Here is a 13,643-nt window from a genome sequence, read left to right on the forward strand (position 1 = left end):
TTCTTTTACACAATGTGCTATTTGTATCATATCTAAGAAATCTTTGCTTAGCCCAAACTCTCACGTATTTTCTTCCAAAAGTTTTACAGTTTTTGAAGTTCTACATTTAAGATCGGCGATCTATTTAAAGTTGAGTTTTGTACAGTGTGAGAGAGGGGGGCATGAAGTTTATTTATTTGCTCATGGTACTGTGTACCTTTGTTACAAATCCATCAACCGTCTGTATATGTTCAGGGGAATACTTCTGAAGTGAGTTTCTGCCTACTTGCTTTTGGAGAACAATTGTAAAAATTGTTTCTGTAATTGCGTAGTATTTTCCAGTGTTCAAAGTGTTACCCTATTCATTTTCCAATTTGATTTCGAGCTTTATTGCAATTCCTTGAAGTATCTGGCGTGAATGTTATTTTCCCTCTTACTTAAAGACACAGGTAGAAGGTGGCAGAGCCAGAGTCAGATCACTTAAAATCTAGCAACTTTTCCCAACAGAAGAGAGCAAAGGGACTCAGGGTCTGACTTTCCCCTGACTGAATTTAATTCTAGTTTAGTTCAGTACTAGCTTTGTGAACAGGGACAAAGTAATTAATGTCTCCATTGTCGGTTTTTTCCTCCTTCCTAAACTCAGCTACCTTCTAATAGGAGGTGATATGGTTTGGCTGTGTCCCCACCCAAATCTCATCTTGAATTGTAGTTCTGATAATACCCATGTGTTGTGGGAGGGTACCTGTGGGAGGTGATTGAATCATGAGCAGCAGGTTTTTCCTGTGCCGTTCTCATGATGGTGAATAAGCCTCCTGAGATCTGATGGTTTTATAAGGTGCAATTCCCTTGCACAAACTTTGTTGCCTGCTGCCATGTAAGATGTGCTTTTGCTCCTCCTTCACCTTCCACCATGATTATGAGGCCTTCCCAGCCATGTGGAACTGTGAGCCCATTAAACCTCTTTCCTTTATAAATTACCCAGTCTCAGGTATTTCTTCATAGTAGGATGAAAATGGACTAATACAGGAGGTCTGTAAGAATTAAAGATCAAATATACCAGGGTCCTAGCACAGTGTGTAGCATGACAGGATCCATCATTGATATCATTACTCTGTTTTTTGAGGGTGTTTGTTTTCTAGAAGATACATTACTAAAGAACAAAATGATTCATAATTAAAATATATGCAGATATACAGGAAAACATTTTTGGAATGGAACAAAGACAGTTGACTTTAATCATTGAATGTAGAAGAGTTGAAGTGAATTTAATGGAAGAGGATTATTCTGAGAGGGACAGGTCTTCATTTTGCTTTAACCTCACAGAGCTCTGCAGGGGTAAAAGGAGAAAATCACATGCATGCTTAGCACACAGTATAGGCACTTAGGCCACAGGTGATAAGTGTTGGCTTCTGTTAATAATAATTTTATTATGTGTCAAGACAACCTGTAAGAAGTTAGCATTCTTTGAGCATTCTTTGTAGGTTAGAGATTCATTTTCTTTTTTGAGACAGGATCTTGCTCTGTTGCCGGGGCTGGATTGCCAGGCTGTGAACACGGCTCACTGCAACCTCTACTTCCTGGGCTCAAGTGATTATCCTGCCTCAGCCTCCTGAATAGCTGGGACTACAGGTGCAAGCCACCAATGCCTGGCTAATTTTTTTTGTATATTTTTGTAAAGGTGGAATTTCGCCATGTTACCCAGGCTGGTCTCGAACTCCTGAGCTGAAGCGATCTGCCTGCCTGAGCCTCCCAAAGTGCTGGGATTACAGGTGTGAGCCACTGCGCCTGATGACTTTTGTTCTTTGCTCTATTTTCATTGTGTTAGCCGTCAGCCCCTCATCTGGAAGTGATCTTTCTCTTCTCAGTATTTCTGCGGTTCTTCTCATAAGGATTACAAATTGGTATGAACACTCCCTAACCTGCATGCTGCTCAGCCTTCTTGTTTCTTGATTTGCAGGGGGCAGCACTGAAATACTTACCAACGATCGTCAACGATGTGAAATTGGTGTTTGATCCCAAAGAGCTCAGGTAAGTATGCAGCCCAGGCGAATGCTTGTCACGTGCCGTGTGTGACCTCCTTCTCAGTGTGCTTAGTTTATGGGATGCTCAGGGTTCTGCCTCATGTCTCCATATGTCAGTGCCCTGGATCATTCTGGAACATGTGTTGCTGGTGGTGTCTGTGACTCTTTGATAATCATGACATTATGTGGAAAAGGGATCACCAGTCAACTATGACAATATTTTTAAAGAAGATTGTTTACAGTCTAATTGGTATATAATGTCCATTTGGCATTTTGCATACTTTGAGGTTTGAATTTCAGTATGTGGTTGTTGGTTTTGCTCTTGTTTTCAGCACCTAAAAATCCTGACATAGGAGCTTTAATATTCCTGCGCCGGCTCCTGCTTCTGTAATAGAGGCAACTCCTCTTTGGGAGGGGCCCTGAGCCTCAAGCAGAAGACTCAGAAGTTACTAAGAAAATAATTTTTAGAAAACCCCACAAACAAACTTTGAGAAAGCTGGTCACTGGGCTTTCAGACCAAGGAGTGAGATTGGACACCAAATCCTTCCTTTTCTCTCCCTAACTTGCCTCCTCTCAGTGGCCAGGTGCGCTGTTTGTTTCCTAATCTGTTGGTATCACTGCATTCTGAAAGTGCCATTGTGAGCAAATGGGATACACAGCCTTTTTAATTTATTTTTTAAGAGATAGGGGTCTCACTCTGTTGCCCAGGCTGTAGTGCAGTGGTGCGATCATAGCTCACTGCAGCTTGAAACTCCTGGCCTCAAGCGCCCCTCCCGCTTCTGCCTTCAAAGCACTGGAATTACCGACGTGTGCCACCGCTCCCACCCCAGGGATGCACAGTCGTTTAAACCCCAGACATTCAATAGCACAATCCTCAACTACTTTTTGTTTTGGTTTTGATTTGACACAATAAACTACCTGTGGGTGAAGACACCATTTTTTACCGGCCAGTGAAGCCCTCCTAAATATTAGTAAAGGGCCATCTGTCCACTGAGCGGTGAAACTGAATCAAAAATGATTATCCCTCCTGTACTTTATGTCTACCATAGGTCACTCGTGCCCTGGAATTGAAGGGCGAGAGGCTCTCTGGGAGGCGCTGTCCCCCACGAATCACTGTGAATCTGATGTTCCCTAGGATTTAGTGTCCTGCAGGGAAACATTTGTTTTCTGCTCCCAGGGCACCAACAGTGCTGGTCATAAGCTTAGCAGGCCCTACATGAGAAAAGGAGAAACACACAGGCTCACGGGCGGTGTCTGCCCACCTGGCATGCTGTAGAGTCCTCTCCTTGGCACATGCTTCTCCAAGAGCGGGCCCCAAAATGGCAGCTCCAGTAGCCCTTGGGAACTTGTTAGAGAAAGCCAAACTTTGGCTTCCTCCCCAGACCTTCTGAATTAGAAACTGCACAGTGGGGCCTGGTCATTTGGTTTTAACAACCCCCCTCCCCGTGCAGGTGCTTCCAGGGCTCTCTCATATTTTAGTAGCTCAGGTCTTGAAAAACTGAGAGGAAGCAGAGAAAGCTGCAACTGGTGTGGGCTGTGGCCATACTCTAGGCCTGTCTCATGGTGCACACAGATCAGCTCCGCACCCACGGAGGGGTATCGTCGATACTCTCAGTTTGCGCTTGAGCTGGGCCTGTCCTCACTGTACGCACAAATTAGCCCCTCACCGATGGAGGGTATCATTGACGCTCACAGTTTGTGGTTGAGCCGTGTGCTTGGAGGTCCTAGGAAGACCTGCCTTGCCAGGGCCGATGCAGGCTGCTGCTGGCCTCTCTGAGATTTGTGCATCCCTGTGTTCCTCCTCAATGCCTGTTACACTGATTTTTAAAAATGACATTGAAAATCACATACATATTTGTTTCTATTTAGAAAACTGGTTCATGTTTTAATAAACAGAAGAGATGACAGAAGAGGGTAACTCAAACTTAAGTCCGCTACCCAAGAGAATCAGAAAGTGCTGGATCCCTTACATACATATGTACACACACACTTAAAAAAGTCACCATTTTTTGGTTAGGCATGGTGACTCACGCCTGTAATCCCAGCACTTTGGGAGGCCGAGAGGGACAGATCATGAGGTCAGGAATTCGAGACCAACCTGGCCACCAGCATGGTGAAACTCCATCTCCACTAAAGATACAAAAAATTAGCTGGGCATGATGGCGGTGCCTGTAATCCCAGCTACTCAGGAGGCTGAGGCAGGAGAATTGTTTGAACCCAGAGGCAGAAATTGCAGTGAGCCTGGATCGCGGCATTGTACTCCAGCCTGGGTGACAGGGCAAGACTCTGTCTCAAAAATGAAAAAAAGAAAAGTCACCATTCTTTGTGATCAGCTCCTGCACTTAAGACATCTTCCTCTCCCATGCCACGAGGGCATCTTCTGCATCATCATTGTTAGTAACTTTCATGCCAATTCCATCCCATGCTGGCCTATCTTTAAGCAGCAACAATAGACGCAGCATCTATTATGTGCTTTCACCATGTAAAATAGGTTTTGCACAAAGCACTTGTATTAGTCCATTAATCTTTACAACAATGGTATGACATAGGTTCTATTGTTAGTCTAATTTTATCCTCAATAACTTGTCCATGATAATTCAGCTGGTAAATGGCAGTGGTTCAAGGCCAACCCGGGCTTTTTGAATACAAAGAACAGGCCTCTAGTACTGTGCTACCTGATGGCTGTTGAGTTGTATTCAAGTTTTTAAAAAAAAATATATAAAATGCTAGGATAAAATTTCCTGTAGCTTAATTGTAGTTTCTGCTCCTATTTTATATCATTAGGATAAAAAGAGAAATGGCATTACTTGGTTTTGCATTTTCTTAAAGGATTTTCAGTAGATTTTATCTAGTCGCCCCACTCCAGAAGGTAAAACCAACATTCTACCAGTATATGTTGGTGTCTGTTTTCCCAAAATATTGCTGGTACTGGGAATTACCATTTTATAGAACCTTGCCAGTATGGTGAAACCGTATCTGCCCATTTTAATTTGTGTTTATATAGTTACTAACAAGAGCTCTTCTAAAATTTCTTCATAGGTCTGTTAGCCTTTTGTAAAAGTGTATTTTTAAAAAATTGCTTTATTGTATTATTTACAAACGATAAAGTCACCTATTGTAGATGGTTCAATTCAGTGGTTTTTAGTATATTTACGAAGATGTGCAGTGATCACCAGAGTCCAATTTTAGAACATTTTTATAACCCCAGCAAGATCCCGGTGTCCATTTCTAGTCATTTTTCTTCCTAGCCCAGGTAACCCCGAATCTCTTTTCTCTCTCTACACATTTGTGTTTTCTGGGCATTTTACAGAGCTGGAATCATACAACGTGTGGCCTCTGTACTGGCTTCTTCTACTTAGCATAAAGTTTTCAAGGTTTCTCCATGTTTTAGCATCAGTGCCTCCTTCTTTTTGGAAATGAATTGTGTGGATATACTGCATTTTGTTCATCCATTCATTAACCGATGGACTTCATGTTGTTTTTACTTTTTCAGTATAATGAACAATGCCACTTGGATTCATGGACAAATTGTTGTGTGGATATATGTTTTCATTTTTTCTCGGGGAGGTGGTATATGCCTGGAAGTGGATGGTGACTATGTTTAACATTTTGAGGAAATGCCTAATTGTTTTCCAAAGTGGCTGTGCTGTATTACCTTCCCACCAGCTTGGTGTGACTGTTCTCATTTCATTATATCTTTACCAACACTTGTTATTGTCTGTCTTTTGGATTAGAGGCATGTTAGTGATTGTGAAGTGAAAATGAACACTGTCAAAACATCATTTCTTGGAATGAGTTATTGACCCCATAGTGCATGAGAGGCTGTGTTGAACATACTGGTGACATTAATGACCATGTGATGACCTTATATCTCAGTATTGTAACAACATTGGATCCTTTTGCTGTGTGTCTCAAAATTATTTCCCTTGTGTTTTTCTGCACAGCAAAATGTTTACTGAATTCATCCTCAATGTTCCCATGGGCTTGCTGACCATCCAGAAACTCTACTGCTTGATCGAAATCGTCCACAGTGACCTCTTTACACAGCATGGTGAGTGGAACCCCAAGAATTATTCACTTGTCCTGTTATTTATTTTCTGAAGACATTGACCCTCTGAATTGCCTCCTCTTGACAAAAGGAGTAGAGGCTGCAACCAATTAAAACTGCTGTATTACAAGACAGGAAGATTTAGCCCTTACAAGAGAAGGGTAATTGACATGTAGTGCAGGTAATAGATCATTGAGAAATGAAGGCAAAAGCTCGTAGTTTGTAATTTAGGTATACACCAAAGTCCTAGGGTAATCAGCATACATTGTAGCCTTTAAGATATGTGATTGTCTGTCCTGGGGAGGCAATCACTTCGCTCCATTGTGATGATTGCAAGGAAAAGAATTCGAGTTTTCTTTAAATCTGAAAGTAATGGTTTTATCTTATTCTGAACTTTGACAGCATTCTTTGACAGCATTTCTTCAAATCCTACTCAAAGTAATAAGAATTTCAATGATTCTTCAACTCATTTATCCTGCAGAACACTTTATATTTCCCTATGTTATCTCCCTGCCCTTTTTAGTAATCATTTTCTTTCTATTTGGACAGATTGAATTAATATTTTACCCTTGTCAAGCAGTTTCATTGAAAGCTTAAAACCTCTGCATAATTCCACAAACTTCCTCATTTATTGGAGGCAAATGTGAAGTCTGTTGAGTGACATTCTGACTGAGAAGCATGGATTTATTCGATTCCATTTGTGCCTGGACATTTGGCTGCTCCATTCATTTTCTGTTGTCCGCATTCTTGGTGTTGTTCTCAGTTCCCCTGTGCTTTCACGGATCCCAGACTTGGGATGTCCCTGTTAAGTTACTGGCTGGGTTTGGAACACACTCTGTGTGTGGCTTGGTCCTTTGTGCCTTCTGGGATGCGAATTTTAATCTTCTTTCTTGGCTTAACCTTATAAAATGCACCAGAGTGTACACTTATTGCTAAGGCTAATATTGAAAGAAAATGTTGACTTCATTTAGGTGAGAGTGTTCTTCTCTAGAAAAAAACACATCAAACCAAGAAGTGGGTGGCTTTCTGCAGCCCCTCCATGTAGACCTCTCTCTTTAGTCAGAAACCATTTCTTACTTTCATAAAAGAAAGTCAGTTCTCACCATGGTCTGGGACTCAAAGCACATGGCTCTCCATTGAGCTATTATTCCTGACTGTCCATATTTCAGTTTCTCACTGGAAACTGAATTGCCCACTCACCAGGTGTTTTCCAAGACTTGGGTACTCTAGCGGGCTTAAGGAAAGGCTGATGATAGAGGTGATGGCCAGGCACCCTGTTTCAGGGTTTCCTCCTATAGTGAATAAGCTTTGTACCACAGCAAGTAAAATCCTCCGAAAATTTTATATCTGGGTCTTATTAGGTGGGTTACTGATGCTCCTAACCATTCAATGCCAAGACACACACAGCGACATACTGCATCACCAGCACTACCGTCATCAGTATCTTCATCAAATTAACAGCTGTCAATGAGTGTCAACCGTCCATGAATAACAATTGTTGTAAATTGTCGATGAATTGTGCTTGATTTTTCTTAAGTGTTGATTTAACGAAGATCTTCTTCAGGATATATTTACATATATTTTTAAATTTCTGTTGCAAAACTTTGTTCTGTATGTCATTTAGTTTCTTTGAATAAGGATGTAAGCCATGAAAGATTCAATTAGATTTTTTTTTTTTTTTTTTTTTTTTGAGACGTAGTCCTGAGCTGTTGCCGAGGCTGGAGTGCAATGGCACAATCTCAGCTCACTGCAACCTCTGCCTCCCGGGTTCAAATGATTCTCCTGCCTCAGCCTCCTGAGTAGCTGGGATTATAGGCACCCACCACCATGCCTAGCTAATTTCTGTATTTTTAGTAGAGATGGGGTTTCACCATGTTGGTCAGGCTGGTCTCAAACTACTGACCTCAAATGATCCACCCGCCTTGGCCTCCCAAAGTGCTGGGATTACAGGCGTGAGCCACCGAGCCTGACCCCAGATATTTTTTCCTCTATTAAAACTTGCTCATTTTTTCAGGTCGTAGAAAGCTTGAAGGAAACTTACTGTTTATATTCGATGATTTTGTTAGCTTAGGTGTTTGTAATTGTGTTCTGTTCCTCTTTCCTATGCCCCATTTCTGTTTCATTCTTGTTCTCTAAGCCTTTTATCTTAGACAGCCTGAAGTCCTGTTTTGGAAGTATGCAGGATGTGAATAAATGCTTAGCTTTGTTTAATATGGAATTACCAGGTAATGTAATATTTTGAAATAATTAACCTGCTATCGTCTTTTTAAGTACGGAATTAGGATTTTGATCTTAGTATAAGCAAGTTGTACCCAATGTAGTAAATGAGATTGTATGAAATATATGAATCCCAAATTATTGTGGGCTAAATGAACCAAAATTAGCCCGAAGCTTCGTGTCTTACAAGCAGCTCCAGAATTGCCCCATCAGTAGAAGTTGTCTAAGCCGTAATTGGCAGCTCAAATGTACTTCTAAATGCTTAGTGGTTGCCTAGAAGCATTTCGGAATGCTTTGGCCAATGTGAAAATGGTCCCATTTACTGTCTTTGAGTTTTAAGCATTTTTCTTAAAACAACCTCAGTTTTTCTCATCTGCAAGCTCTCTGCTTGTTCAAAGCAGCCAACAGACATCTTACCTCCTGGTCAGGAGAGATTTATCACCAGAAATCTTCCAGTTGGTCCATTCTTACAAAAGATGTCATTACTTTTGCAAAATATTCTGTGCCACCTTTGGTATAACAATTTGAAGCCAAACTGTTTTCTGATGAGACATGTTGAATCTGATTTTCATGCTTTTTTCCTGTTTCTTGTTAATTTGTACAAATGTGGTTGTTTTTGTCCTGTTTCCTGATCCCAGTGGAATTAGTCAAATGAACTCTCTTTGTGTTCAGATTTCTAGAACTTGGTATAACTGGATTTAGCTGCATGTGCCACTGGATGCACTTGCCCTTAGTAAACATCCTCTGGAGGATGTGTTCAGAATGTGTCACTGTATGTGTCCTCCAGGCTCCTTCGTGGGGGCTCCCTGGGTGAAGTGAGATTCCCAAGTCTTTGCTTCTCAGCTTGTGTGTTGCCTTACTCACTGAAAGAGACCCACTGGTTGCTTTGCACTAAAACATTTCTTTTTATCTCCTCCTGATATAATGACAAGTAGATCTGTTTGCAAGAGGCTGGCAGTGAATTCTGAAACTGGTGTTGTTCCTCTGCAGAAAAGCCTTTCGTTGCCAGGTCTGGGTCCCAGTAGGCCAGGCCTTACAGTGCCTTGGTTGTTTCTGGCCTTGTTTTCCCCATTTCTCTCTCTTGGAGAACATGGAAACCGTAGGTGCATCCTGAGTTTGTTGGGCTTCATAGGAGGCACGTCTGTGGGCTTGTCAAAGCAAGACAGCTCTGTGTGGTCCAGTCCATGTGGGACTGGCCTGAATGAGGACACCAGGCCTGCGTCACTGCGGCCATTTGCTCACAGAGCATTCAGCCTTCCTCTGCCCTTCTGTTCTATCCAGGCCCTCAAGGATTAGATGATGGCCACCCACACTCTGCAGGGTGGACGTGCTTGACTCAGTCCCCCAATCCCAATGCTAATGTCTGCTGGAAACATCCTTACAGACACACTCAGAAATAATGTTCAGCCAGCTCTCTGGGCATCCATGGTGCCGTCATTTGGCATTTAAAATTAACCATCACAGAGTATTTCTTCCAAGAGGCCTGTGATTGCCCTGCTTAAAATACCCCCCTACATGCCACCTCATGGCTCCTCATGCCATGCTCCCCATGTGGAATCATTGTATTTCTTACTTGCTTATTTGTAGGCCTTCCATAGGATGAGAGCTTTCCAAGCTGGGCCTTGTTCATCTAGATTTTGCTCTTCTGCTGGTACCTAGCGCATGCCTGGCTTCAGCATGCCGGTAATGGATATTTATTGAATGAATGAAATGCTTATGGGTATTCCTAACCAGGAGGCAGTACAGAGAAAGAAGCAGGACCAGCTACACACATGTGTAGTTGACTTGATTGAAGGGAGGTGGAGGTTTGGATTCACATGGGGAAATTGGCAATCTTTCCTTGTCTTAGCTTTGAGTGAATTGATCATAGGGGAGAAAGGAGGGGTCTTAGAGGAGGAGTAACGTCAGGAGAAAAGGGAGAGGGAGAAGAGTGAGAGACTTGAGGTGTGAAGAGTCTTCTCTGAGCAGTTTTATAAAATCAAGATGCTCTTCTATTTGCATCTGATCTAATCAGTCCTCTGTTTTCTGGAAATAGAAGGGGGGTGCAGTTCAGATCTGTGCATTCAAGATACCTTTTGGCTATACCTTTTGGCTAAAACTATGGAAAATTTCAAATTACAGTAGGTCAGAGAGAAGAGAGTAATGCACGCCAGTGTACTCATCACTCAGCTCCACAAATTATCATGATCCTTTTTTTTTTCTTTTTTTTGAGATGGAGTCTTGCTTTGTTGTCAGGCTGGAGTGCAGTGGCGCGAACTTGGCTCACTGCAACCTGTGCCTCCCGGGTTCAAGCGATTCTCCTGCCTCAGCCTCCTGAGTAGCTGGTACTACAGGCGCATGCCACTACACTCAGCTAATTTTTGTATTTTCAGTAGAGACGCGGTTTCACCATGTTGGCCGGGATGGTCTTGATCTCTTGACCTCGTGATCCACCCTCCTCAGCCTCCCATAGTGCTGGGGTTACAGGCATGAGCCACCGCGCCCGGCCAGTCCATCTTTTTTTTATCTATATGCCCGTCCCCCAGATATTTTGAGGCAAATCTCTGCCATCACAGCATTCCATTTTTTGTCATTTTAAATGTATGGTGGTAATACAGAGGGCAAACAGTGTTCCTAAGAAGAGGTTGTGCAGAGGAGCTGATCCCCATGCTGATGAGGCATCCACCTTGGATGTTCCCACCCCTGGCCCTGTGCTGAGGTGGTGGGCCTGTGATGCGTTAGCATACCGTGTGTGAGTCAGTGAATGGGCAGTGTGCGTGAGAGTCAATAGGCTGTGATGGCTTTAAGCTTTGTCTCGCCATGTGACTTGACTACTTGAAAGCTGGTTGATAGATTACATGCTTCACCAAAAGATGACTCTTGCATATAATCTGTGGTGTGGAGTGAGCAGATTTTCAAAGCAAGATAGATACAAAGAGAAGGAAAAGTCAAAGCTTCATCATTTGTGCATTTGCAGCTTTGTTTCCATGTGATTATATTGTTGCCCACATAGCTGACAAAAGCTGTGAAAATTAAAGCTTAAATCTTATAGAAACGAAAAGTTTTAGTGTAATTAAACACTAGAACACTGGCGTTTAGGATTTAAGCTCACAAAATTGTGTAACATTAATGTTATAGAAATTGGAATAAAATGAATCAAGCTGAGCTGACACTGACTTTTAAGTTAGTAAAGAGCATTGGCTATACTTGTAAGAAGCCTTTGAGTGGAGGTGAGAGTCCTCCTGGAACATGTTCTCTCACCCACTGGCCCCTTTCTGAATCTGACAGCTTTGGGAAGCTTGTTTCAATGAACACTGGGTCACTTATTTGCTTTGCAAGATGTAATTTTTCCATATTCCCATTTCTATAGTGGCCAAAGCAATGGACAGGTTTTCTTTGGAGCTTACTGTGTACTTATCATTTTGTCCTCACTTAGTTTGTTTTGGATGGGAGTATGAGACTTTGAGAGTAAATTTTAGTGGTAAGGCTACCCCTTTTTGGTCTTGCAAATAGTTGGATACTCTAGATAGGTTGCTTTTCTGTAAGCCTGCTCTGTGTAGTTTTCTGTTTGTCCGTTTGTTGTTTTTCTGGTGGTTGGACTCTGGCAGTGAGTAGGAATGGGAAAGAGGCCATTGCCTCATACCCTGGCCGTCCTGGGGCTCCTCCCTTCACTATAGCAAACAGGCTCCTTGTAGACAGTGTTCATGAGTCTTTTCAAACTTCATTTGCTTCCATTTTTGAGCTTCTTGAAAGTGTAAGCCTGGTAAGTTTAAATTATTTTCCTTATTCTTATTTTCAAGGTGAATGATTCTTCTAGTTATCAAGCAGAGTAAAACTCTCCTTTTTAATGGTGGAAACATTAGTTACAGCAGCCCTTTGAAATCTGAGGGCAAAGTCCCAGACACTTATTGGGACTAGCTATTAGGAAATATTGAAGTCAGATTTCTACACTATTATCATTGTGATTTGATCCATGATAGAAATTTATATCTCAAAAAATTACCCTATTAATAAACTTATTATGCCTTAAATTATAGAAAAGTTGCATGTTTGAAACAGACCCATAATATACCTTCTTAATGTTTTGATAAAAGCATTTTTGATTAAAAAAACCAAAATAAAATCTCTTGAGCTTTACTGTTGTGGAAAATAGAAATATATCGAAAGGGATCCTAAACCTGGAGCTACTCTGCAGTAGTTTTGTTAACTTGATAGATGTTGTGCAGAAGGAAAAATTGGGGTTGGGGTCAGTTTTGCCACAGTCACTTAATGTACCACTCATATAGCATTCTGCAGTACTTTAATTAGATAGTTATGCTGATGACTTCTGATGAACGGTACCAGCTGTGAACCCTGAAGACTGATTCTTTTAAATAATGGTGGAATGTAAACATCATTTTCTCTTCTGTTTCTTTCATGCCTTGAGAAAACTTTTTATCTGTAATACTGCACCTTTTTCATCCCTCATTCTGTATATCATTCTCTGTCTTTCATTATATATGTTTTTGAAAAGACCATTTGTTATAACACTGCAGGATTTTAGAAATGACTTATTGAATGTAGGAGGGTGAACTCAATTTCAGGTTTTTAATTGTTTCCATTTCAATTCCATCATAATTCATTGAATATCTTCCGTGTGCTCAGGACCATTGATTAGCGAGTTTGCTTCCTTTGAGAGTCTTCAGAGTCTTCTACTTAAAAATGTAGAATTGGAAAAGAGTGATTATCTCAATGCTCAGATAAGGACACCAGAGTTCAGCAAGAAGCCTGGCAGGGAGCTGTCCACCGCCGTGGTGCTGATTGAGGAGGTGGCTTCTTACAAATCTATCAGCCCACTCTTTTCTTAAACTGTTTCACACCCACCATATGAGTAATGCATTCTGAAAACTGAATTTACTTCAAATGCCATATGGAACAAGACAAAATACAAATAAGTGAATGAATAAACACACAAATAAATGAAATGTATAAAGTATACAGTGTTGTGCTTGTATGTTCATGGAGTTTTAATAGTTTTTCTCTTCTTTCTGTGTGGGACTTTTATCTGTGATCAAATTGGTGGTGCCAACAGTTTATGGTATAGTTGGTGTAAACTTTATCATCGTCTGTTGAGTTCTGCTGTCACTTCTGGGTGGGCTTCTGTTCCTGTTGCTGGATGTTGAATGCAAGAAGAACAATCTGAGAAGAGACTGTGTTGGTTGTGCTGTATTTAGTCATGTGCACACTGGGCACCAGGAAAGCAAGTCCCTGAGTCTCTTTAGTACATGATTTCTTCTAGCTCCTGGTAGCTGATTTCTGTAACTGCATGATGTGTTGTCTACAGTAACTAGCCTGGGACAGTGGAAAGAGCCCCAGGTCAGCATGCAGTCTCCTAGGTTCTGCTTTAGGACCTCTGTCTT

The 13,643-nt window shown here is 41.6% G+C and overlaps 1 protein-coding gene across 6 annotated transcripts in view; it reads left to right on the forward strand.

The window, feature by feature from the left end:
- DOCK1 (dedicator of cytokinesis 1) overlaps positions 1-13,643 on the forward strand; it is a 561,485-nt gene that overhangs the window by 204,690 nt on the left and 343,152 nt on the right. For all 6 annotated transcript variants that reach the window (XM_063607571.1, XM_034931700.3, XM_034931698.3 and 3 more), the window contains exons 24-25: positions 1,937-2,007; positions 5,945-6,051. In XM_063607571.1, coding sequence (XP_063463641.1) covers positions 1,937-2,007; positions 5,945-6,051 — 178 coding nt within the window. The remainder of the gene's footprint in view (positions 1-1,936; positions 2,008-5,944; positions 6,052-13,643) is intronic.

This window comes from Pan paniscus, chromosome 8 (genome assembly GCF_029289425.2).
Source record: "Pan paniscus chromosome 8, NHGRI_mPanPan1-v2.0_pri, whole genome shotgun sequence".
Lineage (NCBI taxonomy): Eukaryota > Metazoa > Chordata > Mammalia > Primates > Hominidae > Pan > Pan paniscus.